The sequence below is a fragment of the Rattus norvegicus genome, chromosome 5 (genome assembly GCF_036323735.1).
Source record: "Rattus norvegicus strain BN/NHsdMcwi chromosome 5, GRCr8, whole genome shotgun sequence".
NCBI classification, from domain to species: domain Eukaryota; kingdom Metazoa; phylum Chordata; class Mammalia; order Rodentia; family Muridae; genus Rattus; species Rattus norvegicus.
Genome location: NC_086023.1, coordinates 123,050,001 through 123,067,558, shown reverse-complemented (window position 1 = coordinate 123,067,558; position 17,558 = coordinate 123,050,001). Strand labels below are relative to the sequence as shown.

At 42.1% G+C, this 17,558-nt stretch overlaps 1 protein-coding gene across 6 annotated transcripts in view; it reads left to right on the top strand.

Moving 5' to 3' along the window:
- Positions 1-17,558, top strand: part of Dnai4 (dynein axonemal intermediate chain 4) — an 88,804-nt gene that overhangs the window by 37,725 nt on the left and 33,521 nt on the right. For 5 of the 6 annotated variants that reach the window (NM_001024786.2, XM_063287692.1, XM_063287690.1 and 2 more), the window contains exon 8: positions 10,911-11,105. In NM_001024786.2, coding sequence (NP_001019957.1) covers positions 10,911-11,105 — 195 coding nt within the window. Of the gene's footprint in view, positions 1-10,910; positions 11,106-11,180; positions 11,622-17,558 lie in introns of those variants that run through there. The other variant, XM_039109947.2, reaches the window with a different exon arrangement.

The window sequence follows — 17,558 nt, the reverse complement described above, 5'->3', positions numbered from 1 at the left end:
CTTTTGGGTATATGCCCAAGAGAGGTATAGCTGGATCCTCAGGCAGTTCAATGTCCAATTTTCTGAGGATCCTCCAGACTGATTTCCAGAATGGTTGTACCAGTTTGCAATCCCACCAACAATGGAGGAGTGTTCCTCTTTCTCCACATCCTCGCCAGCATCTGTTATCCCCTGAGTTTTTGATCATAGCCATTCTCACTGGTGTGAGGTGAAATCCCAGGGTTGTTTTGATTTGCATTTCCCTTATGACTAAAGATGTTGAACATTTCTTTAGGTGTTTCTCAGCCATTTAGCATTCCTCAGCTGTGAATTCTTTGTTTAGCTCTGAACCCCATTTTTTAATAGGGTTATTTGTTTCCCTGCGGTCTAACTTCCTGAGTTCTTTGCATATTTTGGATATAAGGCCTCGATCTGTTGTAGGATTGGTAAAGATCTTTTCCCAATCTGTTGGTTGCCATTTTGTCCTAACCACAGTGTCCTTTGCCTTACAGAAGCTTTGCAGTTTTATGAGATCCCATTTGTCGATTCTTGATCTTAGAGCGTAAGCCATTGGTGTTTTGTTTAGGAAATTTTTTCCAGGGCCCATGTGTTCCAGATGCTTCCCTAGTTTTTCTTCTATTAGTTTGAGTGTGTCTGGTTTGATGTGGAGGTCCTTGATCCACTTGGACTTAAGCTTTGTGCAGGGTGATAAGCATGGATCGATCTGCATTCTTCTACATGTTGAGCTCCAGTTGAACCAGCACCATTTGCTGAAAATGCTATCTTTTTTCCATTTGATGGTTTTGGCTCCTTTGTCAAAAATCAAGTGCCCATAGGTGTGTGGGTTCATTTCTGGGTCTTCAATTCTATTCCATTGGTCTATCTGTCTGTCTCTGTACCAATACCATGCAGTTTTTATCACTATTGCTCTGTAATACTGCTTGAGTTCAGGGATAGTGATTCCCCCTGAAGTCCTTTTATTGTTGAGGATAGCTTTAGCTATCCTGGGTTTTTTGTTATTCCAGATGAATTTGCAAATTGTTCTGTCTAACTCTTTGAAGAATTGGATTGGTATTTTGATGGGGATTGCATTGAATCTGTAGATTGCTTTTGGTAAAATGGCCATTTTTACTATATTAATCCTGCCAATCCATGAGCATGGGAGATCTTTCCATCTTCTGAGGTCTTCTTCAATTTCCTTCTTCAGTGTCTTGAAGTTCTTATTGTACAGATCTTTTACTTGCTTTATTAAAGTCACACCGAGGTACTTTATATTATTTGGGTCTATTATGAAGGGTGTCGTTTCCCTAATTTCTTTCTCGGCTTGTTTCTCTTTTGTATAGAGGAAGGCAACTGATTTATTTGAGTTAATTTTATACCCAGCCACTTTGCTGAAGTTGTCTATCAGCTTTAGTAGTTCTCTGGTGGAACTTTTGGGATCACTTAAATATCCTATCATATCATCTGCAAATAGTGATATTTTGACTTCTTCTTTTCCGATCTGTATCCCCTTGACCTCCTTTTGTTGTCTGATTGCTCTGGCTAGAACTTCAAGAACTATATTGAATAAGTAGGGAGAGAGTGGGCAGCCTTGTCTAGTCCCTGATTTTAGTGGGATTGCTTCAAGTTTCTCTCCATTTAGTTTAATGTTAGCAACTGGTTTGCTGTATATGGCTTTTACTATGTTCAGGTATGGGCCTTGAATTCTTATTCTTTCCAGGACTTTTATCATGAAGGGGTGTTGAATTTTGTCAAATGCTTTCTCAGCGTCTAATGAAATGATCATGTGGTTTTGTTCTTTCAGTTTGTTTATATAATGGATCACGTTGATGGTTTTCCGTATATTAAACCATCCCTGCATGCCTGGGATGAAGCCTACTTGGTCATGGTGGATGATTGTTTTGATGTGCTCTTGGATTCGGTTTGCCAGAATTTTGTTGAGTATTTTTGCGTCGATATTCATAAGGGAAATTGGTCTGAAGTTCTCTTTCTTTGTTGTGTCTTTGTGTGGTTTAGGTATAAGAGTAATTGTGGCTTCATAGAAGGAATTCGGGAGTGATCCATCTGTTTCAATTTTGTGGAATAGTTTGGATAATATTGGTATGAGGTCTTCTATGAAGGTTTGATAGAATTCTGCACTAAACCCATCTGGACCTGGGCTCTTTTTGGTTGGGAGACCTTTAATGACTGCTTTTATTTCCTTAGGAGTTATGGGGTTGTTTAACTGGTTTATCTGCTCCTGATTTAACTTTGGTACCTGGTATCTGTCTAGGAAATTGTCCATTTCCTGAAGATTTTCAAGTTTTGTTGAATATAGGTTTTTATAGTAAGATCTGATGATTTTTTGAATTTCCTCTGAATCTGTTGTTATGTCTCCCTTTTCATTTCTGATTTTGTTAATTTGGACGCACTCTCTGTGTCCTCTCGTTAGTCTGGCTAAGGGTTTATCTATCTTGTTGATTTTCTCAAAGAACCAACTTTTGGTTCTGTTGATTCTTTCTATGGTCCTTTTTGTTTCTACTTGGTTGATTTCTGCTCTGAGTTTGATTATTTCCTGCCTTCTACTCCTCCTGGGTGTATGTGCTTCTTTTTGTTCTAGAGCTTTTAGGTGTGCTGTCAAGCTGCTGACATATGCTCTTTCCTGTTTCTTTCTGCAGGCACTCAGCGCTATGAGTTTTCCTCTTAGCACAGCTTTCATTGTGTCCCATAAGTTTGGGTATGTTGTACCTTCATTTTCATTAAATTCTAAAAAGTTTTTAATTTCTTTCTTTATTTCTTCCTTGACCAGGTTATCATTGAGTAGAGCATTGTTCAATTTCCAAGTATATGTGGGCATTCTTCCTTGATTGTTATTGAAGACCAGTTTTAGGCCGTGGTAATCCGATAGCACGCATGGGATTATTTCTATCTTTCTGTACCTGTTGAGGCCCGTTTTTTGACCAATTATATGGTCAATTTTGGAGAAAGTACCATGAGGAGCTGAGAAGAAGGTATATCCTTTTGCTTTAGGATAGAATGTTCTATAACTATCCGTTAAGTCCATTTGGCTCATGACTTCTCTTAGTCTGTCTACATCTCTGTTTAATTTCTGTTTCCATGATCTGTCCATTGATGAGAGTGGGGTGTTGAAATCTCCCACTATTATTGTGTGAGGTGCAATGTGTGTTTTGAGCTTTAGTAAGGTTTCTTTTACATATGTAGGTGCCCTTGTATTTGGGGCATAGATATTTAGGATTGAGAGTTCATCTTGGTGGATTTTTCCTTTGATGAATATGAAGTGTCCTTCCTTATCTTTTTTGATGACTTTTAGTTGAAAATTGATTTTATTTGATATTAGAATGGCTACTCCAGCTTGCTTCTTCTGACCATTTGCTTGGAAAGTTGTTTTCCAGCCTTTCACTCTGAGGTAATGTCTGTCTTTGTCTCTGAGGTGTGTTTCCTGTAGGCAGCAGAATGCAGGGTCCTCGTTGCGTATCCAGTTTGTTAATCTATGTCTTTTTATTGTGGAGTTGAGGCCATTGATGTTGAGAGATATTAAGGAATAGTGATTATTGCTTCCCGTTATATTCATATTTGGATGTGAGGTTATGTTTGTGTGCTTTCATTCTCTTTGTTTTGTTGCCAAGACGATTAGTTTCTTGCTTCTTCTAGGGTATAGCTTGCCTCCTTATGTTGGGCTTTACCATTTATTATCCTTTGTAGTGCTGGATTTGTAGAAAGATATTGTTTAAATTTGGTTTTGTCATGGAATATCTTGTTTTCTCCATCTATGTTAATTGAGTGTTTTGCAGGATACAGTAACCTGGGCTGGCATTTGTGTTCTCTTAGGGTCTGTATGACATCAGTCCAGGATCTTCTGGCCTTCATAGTTTCTGGCGAGAAGTCTGGTGTGATTCTGATAGGTCTGCCTTTATATGTTACTTGACCTTTTCCCCTTACTGCTTTTAATATTCTTTCTTTATTTTGTGCGTTTGGTGTTTTGACTATTATGTGACGGGAGGTGTTTCTTTTCTGGTCCAATCTATTTGGAGTTCTGTAGGCTTCTTGTATGCCTATGGGTATCTCTTTTTTTAGGTTAGGGAAGTTTTCTTCTATGATTTTGTTGAAGATATTTACTGGTCCTTTGAGCTGGGAGTCTTCACTCTCTTCTATACCTATTATCCTTAGGTTTGATCTTCTCATTGAGTCCTGGATTTCCTGTATGTTTTGGACCAGTAGCTTTTTCTGCTTTACATTATCTTTGACAGTTGAGTCAATGATTTCTAGGGAATCTTCTGCTCCTGAGATTCTCTCTTCCATCTCTTGTATTCTGTTGGTGAAGCTTGTATCTACAGCTCCTTGTCTCTTCTTTTGGTTTTCTATATCCAGGGTTGTTTCCATGTGTTCTTTCTTGATTGCTTCTATTTCCATTTTTAATTCCTTCAACTGTTTGATTGTGTTTTCCTGGAATTCTTTCAGGGATTTTTGCGATTCCTCTCTGTAGGCTTCTACTTGTTCTCTAAGGGAGTTCTTCACGTCCTTCTTGAAGTCCTCCAGCATCATGATCAAATATGATTTTGAAACTAGATCTTGCTTTTCTGGTGTGTTTGGATATTCCATGTTTGTTTTGGTGGGAGAATTGGGCTCCGATGATGCCATGTAGTCTTGGTTTCTGTTGCTTGGGTTCCTGCGCTTGCCTCTCGCCATCAGATTATCTCTAGTGTTACTTTGTTCTGCTATTTCTGACAGTGGCTAGACTGTCCCATAAGCCTGTGTGTCAGGAGTGCTGTAGACCTGTTTTCCTCTCTTTCAGTCAGTTATGGGGACAGAGTGTTCTGCTTTCGGGCGTGTAGTTTTTCCTCTCTACAGGTCTTCAGCTGTTCCTGTGGGCCTGTGTCTTGAGTTCACCAGGCAGCTTTCTTGCAGCAGAAAAGTTGGTCTTACCTGTGGTCCCGAGGCTCACGTTCGCTCGTGGGGTGCTGCCCACGGGCTCTCTGCAGCGGCAGCAACCAGGAAGACCTGTGCCGCCCCTTCCGGGAGCTTCAGTGCACCAGGGTTCCAGATGGCCTTTGGTGTTTTCCTCTGGCGTCCGAGATGAGGGCACAGAGAGCAGTCTCTTCTGGTTTCCCAGGCTTGTCTGCCTCTCTGAAGGTTCAGCTCTCCCTCCCACGGGATTTGGGTGCAGAGAACTGTTTATCCGGTCTGTTTCCCTCAGGTTCCGGCAGTGTCTCAGGCAGGGGTCCTGCCGCTCCTGGGCCCTCCCCGACGGGAGCCCAGAGGCCTTATACAGTTTCCTCTTGGGCCAGGGATGTGGGCAGGGGTGGGCAGTGTTGGTGGTCTCTTCCGCTCTGCAGCCTCAGGAGTGCCCACCTGACCAGGCGGTGAGGTCTCTTTCCCAAGGGGTCTGGGAGCAGAGAGCTGCTGCGGGCCGGGATCCCCAGGAGTGGGACCTCTGGCAAACACAGGACGTGCCCGGTCCTAGATGAACTCTGCCTCTGTGTGTCCCGATCTCACCAGGCAGCTCTCTTGCAGCAGGCAAGTTGGTCTTACCTGTGGTCCTGAGGCTCAAGTTTGCTCGCGGGGTGCTGCCCAAGGACTCTCTGCGGCGGCCGAATTTTTATTTTTTACATCCAGTCTTGTTTTCGTGTTTTTCTCTAGTGCATCTTGGCTTTCTCTCTCTTTCTAAATTTTTCCCATGTATGCATACAGGTTGGTGTATTGTGTGAGTGTTCGAGTTTATGTATGTGTGCACTACACCGGTATAAATGGACGTCAGAGGACAAACTTGGGAGTGGCCCTTCACCTTCCACCCCATTTGAGATAGTCTTCTTGTTGTTTGCTGCAGAGTGCTAGGGCTGGCTGCCTCTAGATTGTCATCTTTAGAACATTAAATCTTCCATTATTTGTTTTCTGGTTTTGTTTCATTTTTATATTTTTGTTGTTATTTTTGGTTTTGTTGTTGGTGGTGTTGGTTTTTTTTTTCTGCCTTCTTGCAAGTTAATCCTTTTTAAGTCACCTTTTAACTTAAGGACATATGTGTATGTCTGTATGTCTGTTCTTCATTTGACATTTGTGCATCTGTTCACTTAGCTACTTATCTGCATATTGTATTATATACACATAACTTTGCAAAGTCCACTGATGTCCACGTGTTACTAGTTCAAGTAAAGATTACCTCTCTGTCTTTCAACTTTCATGTTGGGAGGTGCTTTTGGGTTTTTGAGGCCAGCTTTTGTTATGTACCGTGGCTTGCCTTGAGCCTGTGAGGTGTATGAGGCTGACCTGGAACTTGCTGTGGTCTTCCTGCCTCTGCCTCCTGAGCCCTGGCTTTATAGGTAGGCACGGGTGACCATGCCCAGCACTCCATCCCTTCTCTATGATCGCCTTGTATATTTCTTCTAGATATCAAGGTCGTTTAGATGTTTAGAACTGCATAAGACAATGTAACTCTTTGATTAGAAGTATCTCATTAGTAAACACACTTTATCTGTGTCTACCTGTGTATTGTGTGTGCTTGGATCTGCATGCAAATACTATATTTAGAGGACAAAGGACAACTGAAGGGCTTATTCTTTAGGCACTCTCCATTTTTTTGAAGACTTTTTTTTAAGTGGTTTTGGATTCAACAATTTGACTAAACTGGCTTGCCAGTCAGGGACAGATTTGTCCTGAATTTGGTGTGAAAATCACTAGCTCTTACTGCTTCTGCTGCTGCTGCTGCTGCTTCCTTTAGGCAAGGTCTCATTATGTAACTCTGGCTAGCCTAGAACTCACTATATTGACCAGGCTGGCCTCAGAGAACCTCCTGCCTCCGTGTCCCCAGTATAGGGATTTGAGTTATGCACCACCAAGTTCTGCCTGTACCCAGGTTTCCCACCATGAGCTCAACTCCTCAAGCTTGCAACAAGCACTTTGATAACTGAACCTCAGTTTCTCCTTTTACTGGATATTTTCAATGCAGATTTCTGGGGCGAACAGTTCTTTTCATCCAGCATTCAGAGAACATGCAAGTTCTAGAATCTCCTGTTTCTAATGAAAAGTGTGTTGATATTCAAATATTTTTCTTCCTATAAATATCTTTCCCTTCCGTCGCTGCTTTCAATATTTCCTTTTATCTTCCTGGATATATGTACATGTCTATATTAATGTGTATGTGCATGTGCAGATGTCTATATCCATCTATGGATAAGTCTTTGGTAGTCTATCCATGGTAAGTCTTTGGTGGGTATCGTTAAAGCCTTTCTCTTCAAGGCTCCTTCAGCTTCTTTAGTCCATTTGTTCTTTGTTAAGTTCTGTGCCTTTTCAACTACCATTTTCAGGCGCACTTTCCAGTGACAATCTCTTCCCTCTTTGATAGGCTACTCACCTGAACATGATAATCTCACAGGTCCCTGAGGCTCTCTTCATTATTTTTATTCTGAGTCTATTCTCCTTGGTTTAAAAATTATTTTATTTTAAATTATACATATGCATGGCACTGAGGGCTATGCAGATGAATACAGTGCTGTAGGAGTCCGGAAGAGGACTTTTCATCTCCTCCAGATAGAGTCACAGGCAGTTACACAGAGAGCTGTAGGAGCCACACTTGAGTTTGGTCTTCTGTAAAAGCAGTATGAACTTTAGCCACTGAGCCTTCTCTCCACTTGCTTTTAAGTTAGCTTGCTGCTGTTTGTTTTTATGAGCCAGATGTGGTGGTGCCTGTCTTTAATCTCAGCACTCAGAGGCAGAGGCAGTCAGATCTCTATGAGTTAGGGTTGGCCAGCCTATATAATGAGTTTGAGGACAGCCAGGGCTACATAGAGATACCCTGTCAATAAATAAGTAAATAAATAAATAAATAAATAAATAAAACAAAAGCCCCAGGGTTTTTTTTTTCATTTAACCCATTAATTGAAATTTATGTTCTGAGTGTTTCAGTCCTGTAAGTTTTTTGTTTCATTGCAATGTTCTCTTCTTTGGATGATGCTTTTAGTTGTTCCAAGGATATTCATAAGCCCTGGCAAAGTTGTTTTTTTTTCTTTTTATGATGGCCTCTGTAAATTCTTTGTTAGTTAATTCTAGTCCCTCATCTTGGTGTTCATGTCTACTGATGATCGTCTTTTGTATTTGAGATTTTTCTTTGTTCTTGGTTCAGGGAGTGACTTTCAATTGGAATCTAGATAGAAAGCTTCCATTTTTCTAGGCTTTGATAGTGCATGTGTCGGACAGTAGGAGTTACTGTCTCATGACTGCCAATCAGCAGTAGAGAAGTCCAGGGATTTTGAGACAGGTGCTCACTGCACAGTGCAGGTATCCTGAACTTACTGGTCTTCCTCCTGAGTGCTTGGACGATAAGCATGTTCCACCAGACCCAGCAGAAGACCAGGGCTTTTAGCCCACTCTGTGGCTCCTGAGGGACATGACTGCTGACCTCTGCTGGAAACTTCAGCTCTCTTTATCCTTTTGTGTAGGATTGCCTGTTACCAACTCAACCACATACAGCATCATGGACATGACAAAGCAGAGGCTGTGGTCATTCCTGCTGGGCAGTGGTATAAGTCCTGATTCCTGTCAACTCCAGTGGGCTGAAGGGAAACCCTGAATGCTTGCTGTCTGAGATGTCTCAGCCTCCCCAGTGGGCGTATCTGGCATTCTCGTGCATAGCAGAGATGAAAATTCTGGTCCTCAGCTCTAGCTTCTCTGAATGATGTCAAGGCCTCTTGGTGAGGGTGGAAGCCTGGCTGTCACCTGGCCTTGTGCTTACCCCCAGTTCTTCTGCAGAGCTGCTGGAGTTGACTGACTGTCCTCTAACAGCTTTGTTAAAGCTGCTTCTTGACTCTAAACAAGATGAGCAGGCCTCTTGTGGGCATTTCTGTGTGTTCAGTGTGTTGCCAAGTAACTGTCTTTGTTTGCAGTGTCTTGAATATACAAGTCACCATTGTGCTATCCCTTGAGTTCCCAGGATCCTGAATGAATAATCGCACTTCTCTTCTGCTTTCAAGGGCTCTGCTTATCTTCTATATAAATCTCTCTCTCTCTCTCTCTCTCTCTCTCTCTCTCTCTCTCTCTTTCTCTGACTGTTCTCATTCAAACCTTCACTATGTAGATATAAAGACAGAGATAGAAGTTAGTTATTAGACTAACTTAAAGGATATGGTCCAAGTGGTCTAACAATAGCTGTCACACAATGGAGAGGCTGACTGCATTAGTTGTTCAGCCTATGATGGCTCAACAGTCCCAATCTGGTGGTGCAGGATCCACGGAGGTTTCCTGGGTGATCTTTAGTTTATATTGGACTCCTGTAGAAGTCCTTTAGATGTTTCTAATTTTGAAGTAATGTCTTAGTAATAGGGTACATGAACGTGCCAACAAGAATGTGGGCAAGCAAGCGAAAAAGCGAAGTTCTCTTTTATGTCGTTTTATCTGGGCTGCCACCAAGATCTCCACCTACATTTATGGTGGGTCTTCCTGCTTCAAATAATCTGAGAAATTCTCACAGGAGTGCCTAGCAGCTTATGTTTTAGTTGACTCCAGACTCAGCCAATTTGATAACCAAAATTAGACATCACTGTTCCCCAAGTTGATACACAGCCCTCCAAATCTGTGATATATTACCATACAGTGGAGGAAAGAATTTTTTATCAGACATGATTACAGACTCATCTCCAAACTGGAAGATTGTCCCAGATAATATTGTTGCCCAGTCTAAACAATCCAACGACACAAGTGACACCCTCCAAGAAGCAGAACTTCAGGATAATCAAACTGCATGGTTTAAGCCATGGAGTTTTCTATAGCAGCCACAAAACTAATTAAGAATAAATGCACACACACACACACACACACACACACACACACACACACACAGAGAGAGAGAGAGAGAGAGAGAGAGAGAAAAAGAGAGAGAGAGAGATGTCAAGTCAGATCTTTGAAGATTGATAATCATTTTATTTCATTGTAAATAGAAAAGTACAGAGAATTACTGCTGTGATTCAAATGTGCCCGCTGCCCCAAAGTTCATTTGCTGGAAATTTAATTCAGAAATGTGTATGTTCATGGTATCTACAAGCGAGCTTTGGGAAAGTAAGTGGAACTGGACGGCATCGTGAGACTAGGGCCCCCATTTCAGATGACTGCTTTCATAAGAGAACACGATTGAGCTTTCATGCTTCACGGTTCTGCCCGTGTCATGCTCCCTCCCATCATGTGAGGGACAGCGGGAGGCCCCCCACGAGCTGGAGCTTCTTGGCTTGGACCTTCCCAGCCTTTGGAACTATAAGAAATACACTTCTTGTCTTTATAAATTACCTAATAGTAGTGATCTTATTTAATGTTTTGGCCTATGTACACAAATGTTCAAAGATATAAATGTGAGTTTTGAGTGCCCATACATGTGGATGCATGCGTGTAGAAGTCCGAGGATAACCTCTGATATCATTGTTCCACACACACTGTCTTCCTTGTTTTTTGAGGTAGAGTCTCTCATTAGGCGGTGGGACTGGACCACCAGGTTAGGCTGGCTAGCCTGTGAGTCCTGGGAATCCCCCTGTCTCTCTCTCTAGTGCTAGGATTGCAGCTATGGCACCCAGCTTTCTACAGAGGTTCTGGGTATTGAACTCAGGTCCCAATACTTGCAAGGCAAGAACTTCACCAACTGAGCTATCTTGCCAGTCACCTAAATTGTAGTTTTCTGATAAATTAACAGAAAATAGGCAGATGTGTGCATATCACCTCGAGATGATTACCGTTTATCCTCAGGGGAAAAGTGCATTTTCTTGGTGGATGAGAAGCGTTCCGAGAGTTTTATATTCTCGTGTTTTCTTTGTGCATGTAAGATTTAATAAATGCTATTAAAGGTGTTGGGAATGGAAGACAGAAATTATAAAACATAATTCAAAAAAAGATCTTTAAACTGTGCGAACCACCTGCTGCTACTTGGCTTTTTTGTGAGTGAGTCGTATTTATATTTACAGACAGCGAAAGCAGTTCCCTAATGGACATAGAAAGTGTAATTCTGGCTAAAAGTCACGAGGATGAAGAAGACAACTCAGAGAAGATACTGAAGTCCGATAAGCTTCATCAGGACTTATTTTACATGGAAAGGGTTCTAATGGAAAATGTGTTTCAGCCGAAGCTCGCAGCCTACCGTCAACTCCCTATTTACAAAGGTATTCATGTTAAGTAATCACGCTTAGACAAACTCAAGTAATTAAAGCAATTAATTGTACCATTAAATATTTCTAAACATAATCTCCACACTAGTAGTCACCTATGCATGTTTAACCATTTACTAACCACCACGAGACATGCGGGTAGGGTAGCCCTAGAGTCTGGACTAGGGAATCCACAGGAGTGTCCCTCAAAGGCGAGACTGACAAAACCTCTACGTTCTCATTTGGTCTTTGTTTCTACATCAGATCAGGCCCTTGGTTTTTTTTTTTATAGTGCTTCTCGTGTTTGGTCCTCCCTCTTTTACAATGCCATCGAGTCCTCAGGTTCCGGCTGTTTGAGCCTCCTCCCTAATTAGATGACAGGGATATTCAACCCATCATCACTGCTACGTGTTCACAGAATATTTTGTTTCTGCTCTTTACAGATTTGTTTTTTAGTTTTCTGGCTTTCTCAGGTTGGAACCCCTGGACCCTGTACATGTTCTCCCTCTGAGCTATACTTCCAGACCCTGAGTGAGTGTTTTTGGGTTTTTTTTTTTGTTTTGTTTTTTGTTTTTGTTTTTTGATTAATTCAGCCTTTCAGCACATATATAAAGTGAAGCCTGTAACGGTTACGGAATGAGGCATTTGAGTCGAAGTCACAGCCATTGAATGCTCTAAATGTTAGCGCCTTCCATTGCTTAGGGGAAGCAACACGTCTCAGAGTGTATTATTCCAGATGTCTGCAGTCTGGGCAGAGAATGTCATTGGGTCGTTTTGAGGTGCTTTGGAATTCATAAACCACTGAAATTTGTTTGGCAGTCAACTTTGGTTTCTTGGTATTATCTTTTCCTGTGGTAGCCCCAATTTTCATGAACTCTGTATGCCTAAAGAGTTGTATAGTCGCAATCTAAAGTGTTATAAATAATGGTATTTACAAAGCTAAACTGTCAGTACACTACTTGTTTACTAATTAAAATAACAGAACAAAAACTTTAATGAGATAATATTTACAGGAAGTGGCATGTCTATATTTAAACCATGTTTTTAATATACTTACATTAAGAAAGTTATAACCCTGTAAATAACCCTGATCAACATAGAAATATACCTGTGAACCTTGAAGAATGTCTTGTGTTGGTTGCGTGTAAACATTACCCACCCCCTAGGAAACTGTGGGCTTTGTCTGTAACCACAAGTTAACCTTCCTAGCTCTGGTACATGAGGTAAGTGTATTCACACAATAAATATTATTTTTTGAGCCCGTGGGATGACTCAGCAGGTAAAGGCACTTACCACCCAGCCTGCTAGCCTGAGTTTGATTCCCAGGGAAACACATGGTCGAGAAAACTCACTCTTGCAAATCATCTGGCTTCTACGCACGTGTCCATACACAATATACACATAATCAACGCACACACACATGCAAATAATAAATTCAATAATAAAAAATTAAAATAAACGTGAGTTTAGGTTCCTTTGCTCAGTGTTCCCGAGGCTGAGCTTCAGCTGGATTGGTGGATGGGAACAGTTAATTTCCTTCTAGTGACGCGCTCTAGTGTTAGCTTGAGGTTTCTAAGTGAGTCCTTTGGCAGATGCATTTCAGGTTTTGTTTTTTTTGTTTTGTTTTGTTTTGGTTTGGTTTTTTGGGTTTTTTTTTTTTTGTGTGTGAACATGACTAGTCCTGGGTCTTCAGGTAGATGTATGTTCAGTTTTATTTTAGGAACTGTGAAATATTTTCCCAAAGAGTTATAATGTCTTATATTCCCATAAACAGTATAAAAGTGTCCTAGGTACTCCAAATGTTAATTCTTGACACTGGCAATATTTTTTTTAAAAAGTTGGATTAGCATGTTTTATATATTACATCTTTTATTATATTTTATATATGTATATATTTTTATCATATTTACCTCCATTACCCTCTGTTGTCCCACACCCATTGATCACTTCCCCTTTCCCAAATAGCAGTTGTCTGTTACAAGGAGGAAGGAAGCATGAGGTCCGGTCCTTCACTAAGATCTATAGGCAAATATAGATCTAGGGAGGTAGGCAGATTATCTTCATTCACATAACTATTGGGATGCTGACCATACGTCTGTAAACAACCCCTTGCCCATGTAAACAACTGTAATTAAACTCATTGGTACACACACGCACACACACACGCACACACAAACACAGAGACAGAGAGACAGTTAGAGAGGGAGAGATGTAATCCTTTTAATATTATCCTAATGATTATTAATACTGAATACTTACCCATGTGGTTCATTTTGGCATTGTGGTTCATTGTGTCCTTTTCATTTAGTGTTTAACTAGGTCTTTTGCATATACTAAAATTTAGTTCTCTCTCTTTCTCTCTCTCCGTCTCTCCCTCTCTTTCTCTCTCCGTCTCTCCCTGTCTCTCTGTCTCTGTCTCTCTGTCCGCCCCCCCACCTCCCTCCCTCCATGATGTGACAGGCTGCATGGGATGTGCCAGGGCACACAGGTGAAGGTCAGAGGACAGCTTTTATGGGGTCAGCTCTCTCAGGGAATGAAGCTAGGTTTCCTGGCTTGGTGACAAGTGTCTTTACCATCTGAGCCATCTTACTGTTCCTGATGGTGTTCTGTGTTTAGTCCTTGTAGATACAAAAGAACAATTTTAAGGAGGAACAGAGTGTTTGAATTGAGTAAAAGGAAGGGAGTGTGCAGTTGTAACTACTGAGTACCAACAATGTCAAAAGAACAAAGGGAGCCCACAGGAAAGGCACCGGTCCAGAGAGAGGTCAGGGCATGTTAGGAACCATGGAACCCAGAACATTCAGCAGGTTATTGAAGAAGCAGGACAAAGTTGAAGAATTGAGACTTTACGACGTAATGTCAACTATAGTAGTTAAGATTGTGTGATGTCGGTGAGAAGATCAACGAATGGATGACTTAGCAACCTAGACATCTCACAAGCGGACTGATCTAAATAGTCCACTGGTCTTTGGAAAAGGCAATAACAAGAGAAAAAAAAAAAGACAGTCTTCTTAGAAAACAAGCTACCACATACCAGAAAGTACATCTAACCACAGGCCTTAGAATCCATTAAAAAAAAACTGAAATAGATTATAGACTCCAATATAAAATGCAAAATTCCTAGAAAATAACATAAATAAAACAGTAGCCTTGGCTGTTAAATGTTATTTAAAGTAAAACCCCCTAAACACAATATATCAAAAAATAATGAATGAGCTAGACTTCTTTAGCAAACACATCACAGAGAGAATAAAAAGACAAATCACTGGAGAAAATATTCATAGAAGACACATCTGATAAATGGTTGCTATCTAAAAATGTACAAAGTTGTCTTCGGACTTAACAATACAGCTTTCTGAGCATCATGCCATGTGCCGGTAATCCCACACTCACAAGGTATAGACAAGAAGGTCAGGAGTTCAATGCTAGGCTGGGCTACCTGAGACCTAGTCTAAAAATAACAACAGGAAACACCAACTCCATAAACGCATGGCTTAAATGAGAAGCTTGATGTGGTGTTCGTCCGTCCTAGCACCCTGTAGGCTAAGGCAGAAGCACCAAGTCTGGGGCTGGAGATGGCCCAGCATGTGGCCCTTCATGCTGGAGGCTTTCCACGGAGATCTCTGATCCAGCTAGGTGCGCATTCAGGTAAAAATGGAGAGAACTCCGGGCAGGGAGGGGGAACTGCTCCCTCTGCTGCTGGTGCTGGTCTACTAAGACAGGATGTCCGGCTGGGCTCAACCAGCAGGAGTCTGACTAGCCATGAGGGGTCCAGGGGAGCTTCTGTTGGCGATTTCAGGAGAGCAGATCTCTTCCCCATGGGGTGGTGTTAGAGCTCTTATGACAGAAGTTCTCAGAGAAAGGAGTAATTCCTGCACACCTTTAATCCTTCTGGGCATGATTCTTAAATACAGTTTTGGACCGGTCAGTGTCTGACAGCAGGTACTTCCTATTGGTTTGGCCTGAGAGCTTGGGAAGTCCTCATCTACATATTTGGGGGTGTGGTCCTGCTTCTACATAACTGATCTGTCTTGAGCCTGTGGTCCGTGTTCTCACCTGTGGAGGAGGGGCTTGGGGCATTGCCCCACATGACTGCTCTGTCTCAAACCTCTCTACAGAGGGCTGTGGGGGAGGCTATAGCTACATGAAAGGGTCCTGATCTCCTGGGAGACTGGGAAGCTTCCTGTCATCCCTTAGGGTTCCCAGGGCTTCGACCTATCTTGACCAGGAAATCAGGATTCCTTTCACAGCCCACTGCCCACATCAGCACGTAAGAACAATGGCTGCTTTTTCAAAGGGCCCAGGTTTACATCAATTCCCAGCACTTATATTGTAGCTCACAACTGTCTGAAATTCTAGTCCAGATCTGATGCCTTCTGGTTTCCAACAGCCTTGAGCACACATGTAGGTACCCAAACATACATACAGGCAAAACACCCATAACCATAACCATAAAAATAAAATAAACAACAACAACAACAACGACGAAAGCAAACAAAAAGGGGTTTAAAATTGCTTGGGCCATCATAGCAAAGTTGTGTCTCAAAAATCAGTAAAAGAAATGAAGAGATATCTCACCGAGGACAGCACTACACAGCAAACGATGTGTGACATTTCGTCGGGGAATTACAAATTAAAACAAGTGTGAGGTAGGTACCCCAACATGCTCATTAGAATGTCTGGATCTCAGACACACAGCCATGACAAATGCTGGTGAAGATATGGGACAAGAGCTCATGCACAGCCGGTGGGAATGCACACTGGTACATCCAGTCTGCAAACAGCTCGACTGTCATACAGTTAGCACACTCTTACTGTAAAGTGGTAGATCCTCTGATGAGCAGAGGATTTATACCCACACTCATCGAGAAGCCCTATACACAGTGTTCATGGGAACTCTTTTCATAACTCCTCAAATTTGAAAGTAAACAAGATTTCCAACGCTAGGTAAATGGATAGACTGAGGTACAGATGTTGTTTCGTGCTGAGTCATTACGTTGCGGCTAGACAGAGTGGAAGCCTGCAAGCCTATTGCCTTGTAAACAAACACAGTCTGAAGATGGCACGAGCTGTGATTCCAACATCCTCAGATAAAACATCCTCAGAAAGGCAAAACTGTAGACAGCGGGAAGAAGAATTGTCAGGGGTAAGGGCAATTGAGGGATGAAGAGCCCGAGGGCAGGCTTTCAGGACAATGAGACGATTATGAACAATACCATAATGGGAAATACATGTCAGTCACTTTTCTCAAAACCCACGGACTGTACTACACAAGAGTGGATCCTGTGGGTGACAGAGACAACAGACCAAAGGCAACTGCACCCTCCTCAGAGGATACGGATTAGCATTACCACCAAGGGGCTTTAATCAACCAGGCAGGACGGCTTCCAGCACATCTCTCATTCAGCTCACGTGTTTGGCTTAGGCACAAAGATAACGGGACCTTAAAGAAAGAGTATTATTATAGGCCTTTCCCGGTACGTGATTTAAATCGCAGTGGCTCTTCTGGCTACAGCTTCACAGTGGGATTAGTTACTTCTCTTGTGGCCATGACGAAACACTTGCCAAAAGGACTTACAGGAGAAAGAAAGGGTTTAACTTTTGGCTTACTGTTTAAGAAGATACTGCCCATCACAGCCGGAAGACATAGCAGAGTTCACGCGGCAGCATTAGCACGCGGCTGGGACTCCTTCCATAGGAAACAGAGTTTTGCTTTGTTCTTTCGAGCCCAAGTGGTGGTGCCACCCACATTCAAGATGATCCAAAGTTAAACATCCCTGGAAATGTTCACACAGACAGGCCGACAGCTGTCTCCTACGTGATTTTTTTAATGTCCCGGCAAGGTGTTGATAAAGGTTAACCGTTGTGATGATTATTCGTGTTTGTCTAGTTGACCACATCTGGAATTAACCAAAACCCACACAGCTGGATACACCTGCGAGGGACTTCCCTTGATTAAGTCATTTAAGAGTTGGAATGTCTTCTGCTGGCCCTATAGGAGGGGCATGGAAGAAGGAGGCTTTGCTCTCTGCCTGCTTGTTCTCACTCTCACTGGCAAGTCCATCCCTTCGCTGGCATTAGAACCCACTTGTGCTTCTGGTAAATAATGAAGACCTGCCGAGACGTACAGCCTTGCAGATTAAACAACTGCTGGATTCTTGGACAGCCACTATTGGACTAGCCTGGACCACAGCCTGTAAGCCACTCTAACAAATCCTCTACAGAACCCAGGCTTGCACCAATCCCCATAACATGAGCAAATAGACCCGTGTAACTATTGATAAGGCTAATATTTTTGTGTCCCCACCCAATATCCATTGGGCATAAGAAACAAGGAAACTATGAACACATTGTTGGTGGTTCTATAGCCCTACAGTCACAACTTAGGGGCCTTCGACAAGGCCTCACGTTGATCTAGTTCACGGCTGTTGATTGGGACACTGTAAGTAAGATATGAACAATTGCTAA